The sequence below is a fragment of the Coturnix japonica genome, chromosome 2 (genome assembly GCF_054131305.1).
Source record: "Coturnix japonica strain WE chromosome 2, WE-NBRP24, whole genome shotgun sequence".
NCBI classification, from domain to species: domain Eukaryota; kingdom Metazoa; phylum Chordata; class Aves; order Galliformes; family Phasianidae; genus Coturnix; species Coturnix japonica.
In genome coordinates this window covers 84617493-84634164 of record NC_140664.1, presented here as the reverse complement: position 1 = coordinate 84634164, position 16672 = coordinate 84617493, and the positions used below count along the sequence as shown (strand labels likewise).

Genomic DNA, 16672 nt, shown 5'->3' with positions numbered 1-16672 from the left:
CCTACAGCAAAGTCAGTTCCCTCCTCCCTTTTAAAGACTTGGCTGTCCCAGATCAACATTTTAAACTCCAGCAAAGTTCTCATGAGGAATGTATGGTGACTGTGATAAGCTCACTTGGAAAGACGGAGTTCCCTGTTTTTGGCTGCATTTTCCATTCCTCCTATTTTAAATCTGGCAAAACAAATTATGCAAAGATGGGAGGATGGTGGTTGGTTGTAGGCTTTTTTGTTATTGTTGTTTTGCTAGCAAGACTGAGAAAATAGGACCTGTGGACTCATGTTATTCCATGTGATCTTTGCTTTCTCAGGTTTGACTGTTTCTCTTCCAGCCTTAGTGTAGGATGAAGAGAGGCTTTGGGCCAGGAAGTGAGTCTGGGACCTGGGAAAATCCTAGTCACCAAAAAACCCCACTGTCTGAGCCCCCTCCCTTTACCTTAACTCTTCCCTTTGCAGTGACTGTGGTTGCATTTCTGGTCCCTGCCATGGCTGACTCTGTGATCCAGCACCCAGCTTTTAACAACAGGCTGGACCTGACCCAAGGCAGCTTGCTTCAACAGGTATTGAAATAATTCTGTGTCTGGCTCCAGTCAGCTGCTTCATGCTGAAGATGTCACTTTGTGAGGCTCTTACAAATGTTCAGCCAGCTGACGTATCTTTTATCCACCACAGGACAGCTTTCAAGTCTCAGCTTCTGAACTAAGGGAGCAAATGGAGACAAGTCAGGATCAGCTTTGGCTCGAGGTGGTCCTATGGAGACTCCAGGGAAAAGGGCAATTTCAGTCTGTCAGGTGATGGCTCATTAAGGAGGACGACAATCATGGGTTTCTACATGCCTGCAGCATGGCTGACTGGCCACAGCAGGAAAAGACTACACTATGAACTGTTCTTTTTCTGTTATCTGTGGGTGACCTTTGAAAGGTATTTGTGCTTCTCAGTGGCCTGGCCCTGGTCCTTCCTTCTCTCTTCTTTTTTGCCCTGGGGTTGGTTTTAATGTATGCATTGCCTTTAACCCACGTGGTTGTTGCACTCTGCAGCACATTATAAATCTTCCTTAAATCCAAGAAAAGAGGCAGTACCCAGCTGACGAATTTCCGAATGTGGAAAGATCTGAAACTTAATCTCTGATTTCAAGAAGACGAAATACAAGCATTACCTGTTCTTAAATGATTTCTCTGGTAACCCCTGTGAAGTAGTACCTCAGCCCCAAAGATGGCTTTACTTCTTAAGTGACAGCTGAGAGGTAATTCTAAAAAATGGAAGCTCACTGAGGATTCTGAATTTTTTTACGAGACTTATGAAAATAAATTGGCTTATGTAAGGCCATCAAGAAAGGTTAAATGGTTTTAATGGTATCTTCATGTCTCCCCAGAATACTTCCTAACAGTTCATTTATTTCAAGCATTAGAAATTTCTCATGTTTGTTAAACATAATTACTGGAGTCACAGATCTGACAGATACTAACTGAATTTTTTAATTTAGTCCTATAGAAATCTAGAGTTATCTTTCAAACATCTGTCAGAGTTTTAGAGGGAGAAGTACAATTCTCCTTAAGGAGCACCAGCTGGTTCTGTCTTGTGCTGCTGTAGCTTTATTTGAGGTAGAAAATAATGGCAGCCATTCCATGGATATGTCATTTGCAGAGCAGAGCCATGATAAGCTAAGATATTCCATAGTTAACAGCTATTATGAAAAGTTACAATCAAATCATACATATTTTTTTCCTCCAAATTGCTGTTGCAGTGCAGTCTAAGCAGCAATGTGATTCTTCAGTGGCAAATGCCAGTTTGCTCAGTAATCGCAATGGGTCAAGTGGTACCATATTAGATAAATCAAAGCATTCCATGAAATAGTTGTGGTGTGGTCTGGAGCATAACCAGACTGGCACAGCTCAGTGAGTTCAGTGCTCCTGGGGCTGCTACCGTGTGATTTATGCACCAGGGGAGGCTAATAATGGTGATATGCAGTTTCAAGAAGGGAATATGTGTAAAGGTTTACCTTAAATATTACATGAGTTGTTTTTAACAGTGAGTTAAATTTTAAAGGGAAAAACTGAGAATTCAGGGAGTTACTTGGTAGAGTTCCCATCAGATTAGCTTTCTATGGTCAGAAAACTGTTTATGAAGCAACTTTATTTCACATAATTGTTCCTACAAACTTTTTTTTAAGTAAAAATGGGCTTTTTATTGGTTTTCTTGCTGATATCAAGTGTTCTTTAGTCTGTCTACCCAGAGACTGATGCTGAACGTGACTCTCTGAAATATATGCCTCTATTAGTAATATAACTGCTATAAAACTGGAATTTTTACTATAAACTTCTAAAAATAATTAATGCACAACAGTGACTGGAAATAGCCTTGACCTTGAGAGCCTTGGAAGGATGCATTTCACCACTCACAGTTTTGGGATAGGCATCTTCAGCTTAAGCAGCAAACACTGCTTTGTTTCAATGAGACAAATCTGAAATGGGGCATCTCAAGCAGAATTCTTGCTGTTTCTAGAGTGTCTTGGTAGTGAAACTCCAAAGCTGCCCTTTCATGTGGGCACCCCCTTGTGCTAGAGATCAAGGAGTGTTTTGGTCAACGCTTTCAGACATAGTTTGAATTTTGGATGTTCCTGTGTGGAGCTGGGAGTTGGACTCAGTGATCCTTGTTGGTCCCTTCCAACTCAGGATATTCTATGTTTCTTGTTCAAACAGGAACCTGCCAGGACCTGTGATAACCTGTGGTTAATAAGAAGACAAAACTGTCCTTATCACAGTGGGGCTTTGTGGAAGGGTGAGACAAAAGGAGTAGAATAGAAGGAATATGCTCTGGTTACAGACAATAATTGGAACTGGTTACCCAGAGAAGTAGTGTAATTTCCATCCTTTGAAAATTATAAGTCTCAACTGCTTAAAGCCCTTTGCAGCCTGGTCTGACCCTAGAGCTTACGCTGGAGGTTGGACTAGATGTCCTCCCATGGGCCTTCTAACTTAAGTTGTTATCTGCACTTCATGCCAGGACTATTTTAAAGCTATTTCAATTTCCAGATAAATTGACTGGTAGTCTATTTGTGTCCTTGAGTTCTCATTCTTCTTAGTCTTCATTGCCTAAAATTTTATTTTGCAGTGTAGAAACAATAACACTCATTCAACTTTTGTTAAACAGAATAAGCCATGCTCTTCTAATTTCCTCAAGTGAAATACAGCCCCTACTCCTTTTTCATTCCCTTCTTTGTCTGCAGCTGTTCTGAATTGAATTCATTTATCTTGCACGTGGGTTATCACAGCACTGCAGTAATGCACAAATCCAAATACAAGGTCAATGAAGAAATATTTGTATCCTGCACTACGTACTCTTGCTACTAAAAACATTCTGCAGTACATCTCATCAAACATTTCTCTTTTTTTTATTCCTTAACTGCACTCTGCCCATACTAATCCTGTGGCTATTTATTGTTTCCTGATCTCACTTTCTATATATAGAAATACATAGGCTCAGACGTACGCAATATCTTTGTGCTACAGAAATGATTAAGGATGACAAATCTTGCTGTTAAAAAGGTTTTTCTGGTATTTGCCCAAGACATTTTTCTCACTCACTGATTTTCATTACTCTCTGTTGAAGCATTTCCCCCTCCGTAGTTGTTAAGTGTTCTGGACACGTGTCTTTCAGACATTTGTACATGGAAATCTTTTCCTCTCTTAAATTGGAACTGCTGATCTTTTCTGGTGAGTCATTCCCATCCAGCATAGTACTTATTTGGATGTGAATGAAGAAGATCTCTTTACAACAAAGCATTTTAAGACACTTATTATTTTTTTTAGGATGGGTTAAAAGGCTGATGAAATATTCTTTAAATCCCACAGATTGTGGGTACCTAAGATGTGTGAGATGAACCTTTTAAGTACATGGAGGAAGGAGTTAGTTGTTAATTACTCACCTGGTACTGCAAGTGGCTTTGAGATGCTAACTCTGATTTCAGCTTGGTCATGTAGAATTGTGGTGCTTCTGGGAAAGAGGGCTTTATTTAAGTACTGATTAAGAATAATTAATTCCCAGTGATACAGCAGGTTTCCCCAAACATAGTTCTTCTCCTTGTCTGTTTCTCCCCTCCTTTGGGGAATTGCTGAGGGTTAATATGGAAAGGAGTTCTCACAGTTTCTCAATGAGATTGGCAGTTGTATGTTGGCAGTTTGTCATGGAGGACATAAAGTGCCTTTTTTGGGGATTACATTTGGCCAATCGCAGCTAGCATACTTTTCACTTTAAGTGCTTAAATAGAACTAAATCATCTGTAGATTTGGTAACGGTAAATTTGAGCTTGTGAGAATTATTGCAGAACTCTGGGCCCTCTGTAGAGTTCATCAGCAAATGAAACTCTAAAGAGTTCAGGAGAGACTCAGGATGGGAGGGCACAAGGCAGCTGGGAGCCACCAACAGCAGGAGAAACAGCCCCGTCTGCACTTGGGGGAGAGGAGGAGGGCAGGGTGGGCTCCACACACAGCAGGAGCGGAGGCCTTCCAACAGCGCTGGGAAGGGCTTTCCCTCAGCCCCTGGGGAGGCCTGGCTAGAGCTGGGCATGGTGTGAGGATGGGGGGCTGGCAGGTACTGACCCCATTCCTCAGCCCTGTACTACTCAGGGGCAGGAGGTGGAGTGAGGCTCCTGCCTAGGAAGAAGGTGGGTAGGAGGATAGTGTTTTTTTTCTTGCCATCCAACTCTGTTTCAGTTGTCAATACATAGAATGCCCGTTTCTTCTTTTTATTTTAAAGAATGTGGTTGGACAATGGCTTGTAGTAGGAGTGCTGCTGGAAATGCAGCTAAATGCAGCATCACTGTTTAGAATGCAGTGTGATTTCTGTGCACAGGCACAGCTCCTGTAGTCTGCAAATCTTGGACTCAGAGAGGTATTGCATGCTCTTCCCTTCTCTCTAAATGTGTGTCTGACACAACATCCCCCTGGGAGAGCTAAAAGAAGAGTTGGCATCTTCCTCCTTGGTTCTAAGAACAGCTTCTGCTTAAAGGCAAGGGACAAGCTGGACAGGCTGGAGAGCTGTGCAGTAAGAAACCAGATGAGGTTTAATACAAGCAAATGTAGAGTCTTGGACGTAGGGAGAAATAATTGCATGCACCAGTACAGGTTGGGGGATGACCTGCTGGAGAGGAGCTCTGCTGAGAGGGACCTGGGCGTCCTGGTGGACAACAGGTTGGCCATAAGCCAGCAGTCTGTCTTCGTGGCCAGAAAAGCCAGTGGCATTCTGGGGTGCATTAAAAAGAACGTGGCCAGCAGGTTGAGGGATGTGATTCTTCCCATCTACTCTGCCCTGGTAAGGCCTCATCTGGAATACTGTGTCCAGTTCTGGGCTCCCCAGTACAAAAAAGACAGGGATCTCTTGGAAAGAGTCCAGCAGAGGGCCACTAAGATGGTGAAGGACCTGGAGCATCTCCCCTGTGAGGAGAGACTTAGGGAACTGGGTCTGTTTAGCCTTGAGAAAAGAAGGCTGAGAGGGGACTTGATCCAGGTTTATAAATATCTGAGGTGTGGGGGGCAAAGTGGTGAGGCCAGACTCTTTTCAGCAGTATCTGGAGACAGGACAAGGGGAAACAGCCAGAAACTGGAGCATAGGAAGTTCTGCACAATTGTGCACAAGAACTTCTTTACAGTGAGGGTGACGGAGCACTGGAACAGGCTGCCCAGGGAGGTGGTGGAGTCTCCTTCTCTGGAGATATTCAAGACCCGCCTGGACGCCTACCTGTGTGACATGGTGTAGGGAGCCTGCTTTGGCAGGGGGGTTGGACTCGATCTCTGAAGGTCCCTTCCAACCCCTACGATTCTGGGATTCTATGACAATATATCCCTCACCTTCACAAACCCAAACTGAGCTACAGACAACAAAAATGAAGACATAGTAAAGAAAGAATACTTGACTTGTGTCAACTTTTTTTTTTTCTTTTTGAAAGAAATCTGTTCAGTTTAATCCTCATGAAAGTGGGAAAAATAATAACAGTGGGTTAAAGCCAGTGTTTAAGAAAATACATTTAAATATATTTTTTTACTTAAAAATGACTTTCTTCAGCATTCAAAGACCTAAGAGTTAAACTATAATTGTATACACCTTATGTAACAAATTGACAAAAAATTTAATAAACCAGACTATATAAAAAGCAAGAGGTTGGGTGTTGGTTTTTTTGTTGTGGTGTTTTTGTTGTTTTTTTGTCAGAAAAATGTATTTGTGATTTAGCTGATCGTATAAAAAGCATTACATTTTTTAAAAAATGTGGGGTTTTTTGTGGTTTTTTGTTGGTTTTTTTTTTCAAGTGTTAATGGTTTTACCATTCGTTGTAGCTACATTCCAAACCCCTGTAACATCAGGGCATGTTATTCTTATCTGTGTAGCACAGTGAGTTTAATCTTTACACTGAGGTCACTCTCATTACTACTTCCCCAGAGCCATTATCCTCTGATGAATCTTCCTGAGGTCTCATGCGGTTGAGCAGATGTAACAATACGTAGCCACACTGAAATCTTAGTGAGGTTAACTGTGTTGGGTGAACTAAATTTCTGTTTCTAAATGCAGTCAGTGGTAACCACAATGTCCTTCCTGCTGAGGATTCTCCTCGACTGCTCTCTTCTATATCTGTAGCTTTATCGTAATTTAACACATCCCAGTGTAGATTCACAGCCCTCCATCTCTTAAACACTCGATAAACAGGTGCACCTTCATGTATTATGAGACCTGAAATTAAGAAAAGAAAACATTAGTTTGTACAAAATGTCACAGGGTATCGTCTTGAGAGTAAATACAGATTTAATTCATAATGCCAAATTGCAATGAATCAAGCCACTACAGCTGACGAGTCCAATAAGTTGAACATGTGCAATGTAATACTCATATGTTCAAGACTGGGGAAAAGGGAGCATGCACATAAATACTGCACTTGTATTTTTTTGCACTCAAAGTCCAAAAATTACACAAATTTCCCAGTCCTCCAGAGTAGGGAATAAAATTGTTCTGAACAGAAGCTCAACATAATGAATACTGGAATTATCTGAGTGTGCCTAACTGAAAAAAAAAGTATTTGTGTTTAAGTAAACCCCTATCAATCAACTTTACCAGCAGACCTGTAGATTGATTGCTCATGCTGGTGTTATCCTTGTTCACAATGAGTCTTAATAAATTATTGAGAATTGCAACAGTTTAAGTAGATCTTTTAAGCTGGACCTTCTACAGCCATCTTAAATTTGTTCAGCAGTGTTTTGTTGAATTCAATAGAAACAAATGGTACTGTTTTTACATTCTTATTTCAGCCTGGGAGCACAGAAAAGTTAAGGCAACTTGGAACAGCTCTAAGAATGATGACTTTCCTTTCTTGCTTCAGTAGAGAAAGAAGAAATTACATCTTATGATTAATTATGATGAGCATGGCAAGGATGATGGGCTTTCTTCTTCCACTCCAAAATTCAGCAGACAAAAGCACGACCTTTCTTCATGATACCCCAGAAAACTTTTAGATGGTCCTTTCACAGAAAACACAGTTTATTTTAAGTTCTGAATAGACCAATCTGCTTTTGGCCTTCCATGTAGGCTCATGATTTTTGTAACTGTGCAATAAATTTGTTTACTTAAATGAAATTCTTTATTTATCATAGGTGTGCATATACTTTTATTTATTTATACTTCTATGCACATTCTTCATGCATGATTGTTTCAAATATGAATTTACTTGTGGGGTTCATTGAGTTTCAGCCTTATTAGTTTTTTCTTCTGCTCAGGCATGGTAGTTTGTATGGTTCTGAGTAATGCTGCAATAAATTAGTTGTCTGATGTGTTACTTGCTTAAAATTTTCCCATACGTATCAAAGTCTGTATTATCTTCTGTTGCACCACAGGCTACACTTCTTTATGAAAAGAGATCAGGTATTACCTGTTGCTACACAACAAGCTTCTAATTTAAGCATCCAAGTCTCTTGGGGGGGTTAAGTGATACCAGAAAAGAATAATTCAAAGGGAGATGGCACAAGCAGAAAGTATGATAAAAGAACTTATATGAATAGCAAACCTCCAATTCAAGTGCAATGATTTTCAGATAAGGGTATGTATTCAAAGACACTTCTAAAGATCATTGCATTGAAAGATGAATAAAAGCGAGGTTGCTTCCAGGACACATGACAGCAGGTGTAGTAGCCCTCTGAGCCTCTCAAGTCAACTAGAATTCCTTGAAGCATCTGATACAGGCTAAATGATCTTTGATCACATACAAAGTCTACAAACTAAATAAACCAGGGTTTTATCGCTATGATGACAATTTCTTTTTCTTTCTTTTTTTTTTTTTTTTCCTGGATGCATTTCCTACAGAATGAAAAGAGCGTAATAGGAGTTCCCCTCTACCTGTTCCTGGATCATAATACTCTTCCATCCAATTTCTCACAAGTCTGTGATGAAATAAAATTGAAAGAACTTATTTAACCCAGTCTAAAGATTTCTGACATCTGCCTGCTCTCCACTGGTGCCCAAACAGCATATTTTTAGAATGCAGTAGGAAGCAATGAGAAAGGGTCAATGAAGTATGTGGAGTAACCTTAGAGAATCAAAAGCACCCCCCCAGAATTGTGACAGAAAAGTCATAGGACTGTTTTATATTTAGGAACTTTTTTTTTTTTCCTATTTTTGAGCTTTCAGGATTTAGTGAAATTATATTTTCAGATTTTTCTCAACAGTGGTGGGGAAGATAAACCCGCTTTAAAATGGAAGCTGTTATTCACATATGCTCTCAAAGAGCTAAGGAACAAAGAATCAAATATTGCAAGGCTTGAAATAAAGTTGACTGATTTGGCAATGCTGAAGGAAAAAAGGAGCACTTTCCTAACTTTTCTCTTCAAAAGGTTGATTTCCCACCTGATAAAACTGCAAATTCAGAAGGATCTGTACAGAAGAGGCAGAAGAATGCCAGTAGACAGCCTGTCTCTTTTGAAAGAAACTTTCAGGCAGAGAAAAAGATAAATCACCTCTCTACACCAAAAGTTCTGAGACCATAAATAAGGGGAAATCTGGGTAAGGTTTAAATGCTGGATATGATTTTCCAGTTGCAGAGAAGTTCTGATGATCAGAATACAAGTGGTTAGTTGGTCACTAAAATGAAGCTGCATGATACTGACTAAGAGCCTTTTTCTTATGAGGTTCATGGCAATGAATGGGGATACAAGAAAAGAAAAGAAAAAGTATAAATCCCTGAATTACACTAACTTGTTCGAAACCCCATAGTTTCAATACCACAGAGTACACAATAGCACAGTCCTAGAAGAAAAAATTACAGATCAGCAGAATGCTTTGTTTGACCTAGACAATCCCAAGAAGCAGTGTTAGATTTCAGTGCTGTTAGCTGTTCCAACATTATGTCCAAGTAACATCTACAAGGACCAGAGTTTTGGGAATGAGAGACCTGGCAAAATGTGCTAAGGTTCTAAGAAGGCTTTACCTTCAGGATTTATTTCTAAAATGTAGCGATTGCGGTGGGAGCCAGACAATAGGATTATGAGGATATCATTTTTTGTTGGTTCATTGTAAAGTACTGTGAGATTCTTTCATTTGCTCTGTCCAAGGGCTTTCATATCCTGAACCACAGAACACGTGAGCTTTTTCATACTGAATGCCTTTACAAGAAGGACAGACACATTGTTGTTCAGATGTGGCATTAGGCTCCTGTTTTGTCTTACTTATCACATTTATTTCTCTTATAATCACTGAGGAATTATCATCCCAGTAGCCTAATAATTTTTTTAGTGAGGAATTAAAAGCACTTTTTAAAAACAGCCTTCACACACTGGACAAAAGTCTGAAGATTCACAAAAACAAAAAACAAGACAAAACAAAACAAAAATGGCAACAACAAAAAAATAACCCAAATAATTGGCAAAGCATTAAAGTGAAACATCCACTTCAAAGGAGCAATTTAACTATTACTCAACTATTTAGTGTTAGATAGAATTGTGAAAAAAACTGTTTCTGAGTGAAAAAATACTGTAGCTACATGTGTTCGTTATTAAAAAGAAACCTTTGCCAGCACAGTTTTACAACTAAGGGAATTAGTCTTATAGATGTTATTTGTGATGATGGGAGAGAAAAAGGCATGAAAGAGGGCTTGAAAGATGACTATTTCATTGAAAGGTCGAAGAAAAACAGTCTGAGAAGAAGTGGAGGCAGAAAAAGGAGTGGAAGGTCAAAAAGGAGCAGCAGAACAAAACAGAGCACATGAACAACAAGAAAAAAATGATTGAAAGTAAGAGGCTGAAAAAAATGACTGTAGGTCAAAAAATGGAGTAGAAGGCTGCAAGTAAAGTTAGAGGGAAAAAAAGAAGGAAGACAAAAAAGAGTAGAAGGTCCAATGAAGAGGTTTAAAAAGAGCTGGGAGGACAAAAGAAGGGTGAGATACCAAAACAATAGTAGGAGACCAAAAGGGGTGGGAAGTCTGAAAAAAAAAGCTCTGGCTGACATTAGAAAACATGGAGCTTGTGAAAGAGTGAATGCTGAAAACAGGTGGGAAACCAAAACTGTAAATGGATGGGAGACTAAAGAAAAGTACAGGCTGAAATAAAGTGGAAACTTAAAAGGGGTGGAAGACTCAAAAAAAAAAAATTTAAATTAAAAAAGATATAAAAATAAAAAAGGAAGCTGGAAAAAAAGCCGAGGCCAAAGAAAGGGTGGGATGTATTAAAAAAAGGAGGTAGGAGACCAAAATGGGGTGGGAGGTTCAATAAAATCCACGGTTGTTGGGAGGTTAAGAAAATAGCATGAGAAGAAGGGGAGACTGAAACAACATGAGATGATAAGAGAAAAGTGGAGAGAGAAACTGTGTGGAAGGCTGAGAGACTGACAGATTTTGAGAAGTGGAGGTTGAGAAGGTTTGAGAGCTCTGACAAAGTAGGAGTCTGAGAATAAGAAGAAGCTGGAGTAGGACTTGGGGCTGAAAAGGGTTGTGAGGCTGAGAAAACCATAAAAGGTTAATTAAAGGTTAAAAAATTAAAGGTCCAGGTTAAAAAAAGTTGAGGGAAAAAGAAGGAATGGATAGCAGTAGAAAATGTAAAGGCTAAGAAGAAGGTTGAACTTGAAAAGTGCTGCTGAAATAATAAAGGAGGTGGAGGTAAAAGAAAAATAAACTAAAGCAGTGAAAAGTCGGAAAAAAAAATAAAATACAAGATGCATGAGTACAGGCTGAGAAAAACTGGAGGCTGAAGAGGAGTGAGAGGCAAGAATAAAAGCTGAAAGGTAATGAAAGGCTGGAGAAAGGTGGAGGCCTAGCATAAGATGAGGCTGAAATAAGGTGGAAGGCGGAGTACAAAGCATGAGGCTGAGAAAAAGTACTGACCAAAGAGAGGATGGGAAGTAAAAAAACCCACCAAAATAGTGTCTTGCTAAAAAACAGCATCTACAAAAAAACGTGGAAGCAGAAGAAGGTTAGAAGGCCAAGTATGTGCAACTATTGAAAGACATCATGTCATTACTTTGGGGAAAATTGCTTTTAAAATGTGATAACAACAAAATACTTCAAGAAGTACAACTATTTAAACTGCACAAATGGCAAAAAAATATAACATTGTGCAACGGTATAGGGAGGCATAACTCAAATGAGCTGGACTAAATCTTGATTGTACCACCAGCAACTCATCCACTTGTCTTGGAATAGGTGCTGCACAGGCAAACTCATCTGCATGCACAATTTCTGAGTGAAATAAACAGAGATTTTAGTGGGAGTATATGTATAATTGCAAATCCCTTGTAAGACTAAGCTCAAATGGAGAAAATGTCATGGATGACTAGATACAAATGAGAGCAGAGGACAGACTAAATAAGAAGTAGCTGGCTGTAAGCATTACAAGCTTTGTGATATAAGAGATTATATATGATATGCAATGGTAAAAAGCATATGTTAATGTCTTTGGGAGGTTATTAGCATAATTGGCAGTACTGTGTTTTTACATGACTCATAAATAATAATTACATTTGTCTGTTAAAGAACTTTTTATTCAAAGAATTTAAATTAAAACTATCAATCTAAAATTCCTCATTTTATGATAAATTTGAATAGAATTGAATATATTAATAAATATTTGGAAAAGTTACAAGAACTCCTGGTATTACAAGCTCACAGAATGCAGATTACTTGAAATTGCATGTAGATTGTGAAGGCTGAATGACTGTGTTATCAGAATTTTTCAATTACCAAACTTCTGTTTCTGAAGTCCCAGATAAGTCATATGTGCACTGAATTTAAGCACTATTAAAAATCAGGATCCAAATATGTTTAATGATAGCCAGTTCTGGGGCAAGCAGTGTAAAGGTTTTCATATATTTTCTCTGATAGGCTGGTAAAACATATATTTGTGTAATTTAAGACATGTCAAACTTCCAGTCCAGAGGTGGCTTGAGCCCAGTTGACTTGAAGGGCAGCTACCTAACTGCATGTAGCAGTCTATTGAACACACGCCTTAGAATAGTTTATTTATGTAGGTAAACTCAATAGTATTTTGGCTCATCCAAAACCCCAAAAAATCCAACCATAGAATTTCATATAACTGAAAAGTTTAGAACGCCTGAAGCATCTTTTGTGTACGCCCTGGAGTTTTGTTTTGTTTTCTTTTACTAACAAAAGCAAAAACCTTTGAGTGCTCAGCAGGAGCAAGGATGTAGCTAGAGATGAAGCTGAGGTTTTTTGTTTGTTTGTTTGTTTTTCATTATAAGTTGAATACCAGCCCAGCGCGTTTGAAACTACAGTTGTGTTCACTGCTTGGAGAAGATTCACACAAAAATGTCCGAGAGTGAGCTTATCATAAAATTTACAAAACAAATAGAAATGGCCATCAGCCATTTAGATGTGGCTTTGGGCAGCCTGCTCTGGTGGTTGGTGACCCTGCACATAGCAGGGAGGTTGAAACTAGATGATCATTGTGGTCCTTTTCAACCCAGGCCATTCTGTGATTCTATGATACAGTAATGAGGTGACAATCAAAGACAATATGGCTTTATGGTTGGAGCAAAACCATTGATATTGGGAATCATACAGTTTCCTCGAGCCTTATTGAGCAGAATGCAGCACTGCCCTTCACAATTCCCATATAAGAGATTGAGATAACACCAACATTTATCACTCCGAATTTCTGAAATTTGCTAGCTGTCTATATTTTCAAGTACTTGAAACTGATCCTATTCTCATCACTAAGGTGCTTTGATCAGTCTGAGAGTAAAGCCTCTTCAGTTCTTTTCTCTTTGCAGTATTGGTAACACTGTAAATAGCAATATTGGTATCAGCTGAGAGTAAATCGGAGAACAACTGGAGTGATTAATTAGAGTGACCAATTAGAAAAATAGATAGTCAGAGTCTTAAACCACAGTCTGTGCTGTTTAAAGTTTTTGAGCTTACCTATGCATACTAGATCCATAAAACCATACAATCCATAGCAGGTTTGAAAAAGGCTGTCCTTTCTTTGCAATACTGCATAGGGGCTGAAGGCTGACCATAGAAGCCAAGTCACACTTGCTACTAAGAACAGAGATCCTAGGATTACAGCAACCATCTGCACTTTCTCAACCAGTGTTATAGTAATGCTCTGCCACTAAAAGAGAAACAAAGGTGTATAAGATAAAAATGTTATTTTCTGTGATTGTACATTCAACTCCACTTTTTTTTTCTCCTGAAATCAGAAATTACTTTAAAATGTATACATATCTTCATAAAATGTTACTAATATTTTTGACACTAACATTTTATAGAACCTTTTTACCTATTTCACTTTACTAAAAGTGAAACTAATAGTTGCTTCGCCATCTCCTCCAGCATCACTACCATCACCATCTAGCTGTGAACTTCAGAAGAGTTATTAGTTTATTTCTATTTTGAATACATAAGCAAAAAAAAAAAAAAAAAAACCCAAAAAAAACACCCCAAAACCTTAGTCTTTAGGAACGGAACTCAGCCTTTCATATTTGTATGCTAACAGAATACAAAGAAAGTTGGGAAGCCAGTCTACGTCTGTTTTAGTGTTAGTATAACAAGTTGAAAGTGACACCTTTCCTTCCCATCCCACCCCCCTCCAAGACCAAAGCCATTTTCCATTTTCCTGCTGCTCATCAAAGAAGCTCCTGGCTGTCTCCAGACGTGCCAAGGGAGATGGGGTTCTGTGCATAAACCAGTATTAAGAGTACAAAGAGACATCCATAGCTTAGTATGGTGGCAATCTGAAGACCTGGGAAGAGCCCCGAGCATAGGTAGCAGGCACATCTCTTTCATGTGCACTTTACTTATGTCTGCCTTTCTTAGGAAGGCTGGATCCTATGTATGTGAGGTAATTAAGAATTTAGTGTAAAAATATGCTTACTGAATTTTGTCAAGATATGAATAGAAGTAAAATTCTGTTAAAATTAAAAATCACCAAAACAAAACACAATGTAACAACAACAAAAATAATAGTAACAATAGAAAAATCATCACAGATTGCCCTTAACATATGTGGTCTTTTGTAGCCAATTATTTTTCTCAATTAGTTCGGCAGACTTCCCACTCTAGCCCCATGATCTGCTCCAAAGATGAGTGCTGAATCTTTCGATTGACATCATTTCTGTTCTTAATTTTGAAAACATCTGCCCACTTCCAGGGTTACAACGGGGACCAGGTGGAGAACTGGTTCTACTGAACTGTTGGTTCTACTGAACCAACTGAACCAACAGCTCTATTACTTCTTTAACCATCTGGTAATAGTTTTTTTCTCAGTTTATAAAAGCATTCTTTTTTAACAGCAGTTGGGTAGCCAGTATTGTATGATTGTAAGATGCTAGAATAATGCAGGTTGCAAGGGGCTGTGCGAGGTCTTTAGTTCAACTTTCTGCTTAAAACGGGGTCAGTGATGGGATCAGTCCATATTGCTCAAGGCTTGAAAATCTCCAATTATGGAGACAGCTCAACTTCTCTGAGCAATCTAGTGTGCTTCTTTACTGCTCTCAGGTCATAAAACTTCTTTCTTACATTCAGTCTGAACCACAATTTAAGCTCTCCCATCAAGTCCCACTGCTAGACGAGCAATGAGATCCTCTTCCCTTTTCTTCCATTTCAGCTTTCCCCATTAACTTTTTAGACTGGTGCCTAATTTACACACCTGGTCCTGCTTGCCTCCTCTTGTTGCAGCCTTCTGAGTGTAACAGCACAAAAAGACAGCCATACAATTTATGAATTTTGTATCTCAAAATGCTGTTCTTTTATGATTAACTTATTAAACCCATACTAATCATTTCATTGAAATTTGGGAGTTGAAATGGAGCTATTCGTATTCAGAAATAAATTGTTTTTTTTAATAGTAAAGCAAGCTTAGATACTCATTTCTTTTGTTAGGAAAGTTTTTTTACAGGGTCATGGAAGATCTGTTACAATTAATGCATGACAGAATGATGTGAGCTTCTCATGATTCAGATATTGTACACAGGACTTAAATGGCAGGGCTGAAATTCATAATGCTCTCTTTAGACTTGGTGGGGATGTGTTAAACAAAATTATTTTATTTTTCATTACAAAGCTAATGCTACATGGTGTGACCTGGCAGAAAGCTGTCAAAAATGCTGTTGGGTATGTATTTCTATCTTCTTTCATATCAGTATAAGACAGACCTGTAATATATTTGTTCAGAATGCATGAAATCATAGTATGTTTACATGAAGTAAAATTCAGTTTTATGCATTAACTGTCATAAAGTATTAAACTATCAAATTCATGGAAGAAGCTAGCAATAAACTGAAAAAAAAAGGTCTATCACTGAAATAAACAGCTGGTCTTTCACAATGCAGTTCCCTAAGCCTAGTTCAGCTTACTTGGAATTCTATTTTTATTTTTATCTTTTTTTTTTTTTTTTTTTTTTTTACTTCAATTACTTTTAATTATTCCTCAGAACTAGAACTGAGCAGAAGGAAAAGCAGGTCCAAACATTCAGGATGAGTAACATAGAGTGCAGTCTAGATATAAAGCTTACCCTCTATTCTAGCATAGCCAGGCATGCAATTTCTATTCCTGTCACCTCCCATTCATAACCAGACTCAGCCATTTCTGCCTCTTTATTTTTTTTCCTCATGTAAAGGTCTCACTAGGGCATCTGTTGACTTTCCCCAAACTTCCTTCTAGAAAACTTTGACCTTTAAAAGTCCTAAGAGACATATAGATTATCTCACCCTCTCCCTGGCATCTTCTTAATAATGTGCTCTAGTCATTTTGTTGTTCCTGAGATCAGATGAACGGGCTGTCAAGAATGTAAGTAACAATCATCTCTCAAGCTCCGTAAATTTAATAATTCCACAAATTCAACATACTACTATGCTACCAACCAGGAAGGGGAGCCACTTTAATTACTGAGCAAATGCATAAGCCTTCCACAGATCATGGTTCCTAGTCCCTTTGCCTTTAAAAATCAGTGAGCAATTAAAACAAAAACAAACAAGAACAACCACGAGGAACCCATAAAGGGGGTTGGATGTTCTTTACTATTACTCAGCTGTTTTGACCTTTGTGGTGTCTGCTGCCTTTCTTCTGTACAAAAGAAACTATACTCCTCCACCTTCCTCAATATGAAGGTCAGCAGTTTCTAAGCAATTTACATATGTTATCTTCCTCTCAGTACAGTTTGTAAGTTAAACTAATCAAGAAGATCCCACAGTAGACA

The 16672-nt window shown here is 38.6% G+C and overlaps 1 protein-coding gene across 2 annotated transcripts in view; it reads right to left on the bottom strand.

The window, feature by feature from the left end:
- Positions 1 to 5914: 5914 nt before the first annotated feature.
- Positions 5915 to 16672, bottom strand: part of MARCHF11 (membrane associated ring-CH-type finger 11) — a 30146-nt gene continuing 19388 nt past the window's right edge. Inside the window, exons 3-4 of one of the 2 annotated variants that reach the window (XM_015854387.3) lie at positions 13396 to 13588; positions 5915 to 6716 (exon numbers count right to left, since the gene is read on the bottom strand). In XM_015854387.3, coding sequence (XP_015709873.1) covers positions 6394 to 6716; positions 13396 to 13588 — 516 coding nt within the window. In that variant the 3' untranslated portion in view covers positions 5915 to 6393. The remainder of the gene's footprint in view (positions 6717 to 13395; positions 13589 to 16672) is intronic. The other variant, XM_085537840.1, reaches the window with a different exon arrangement.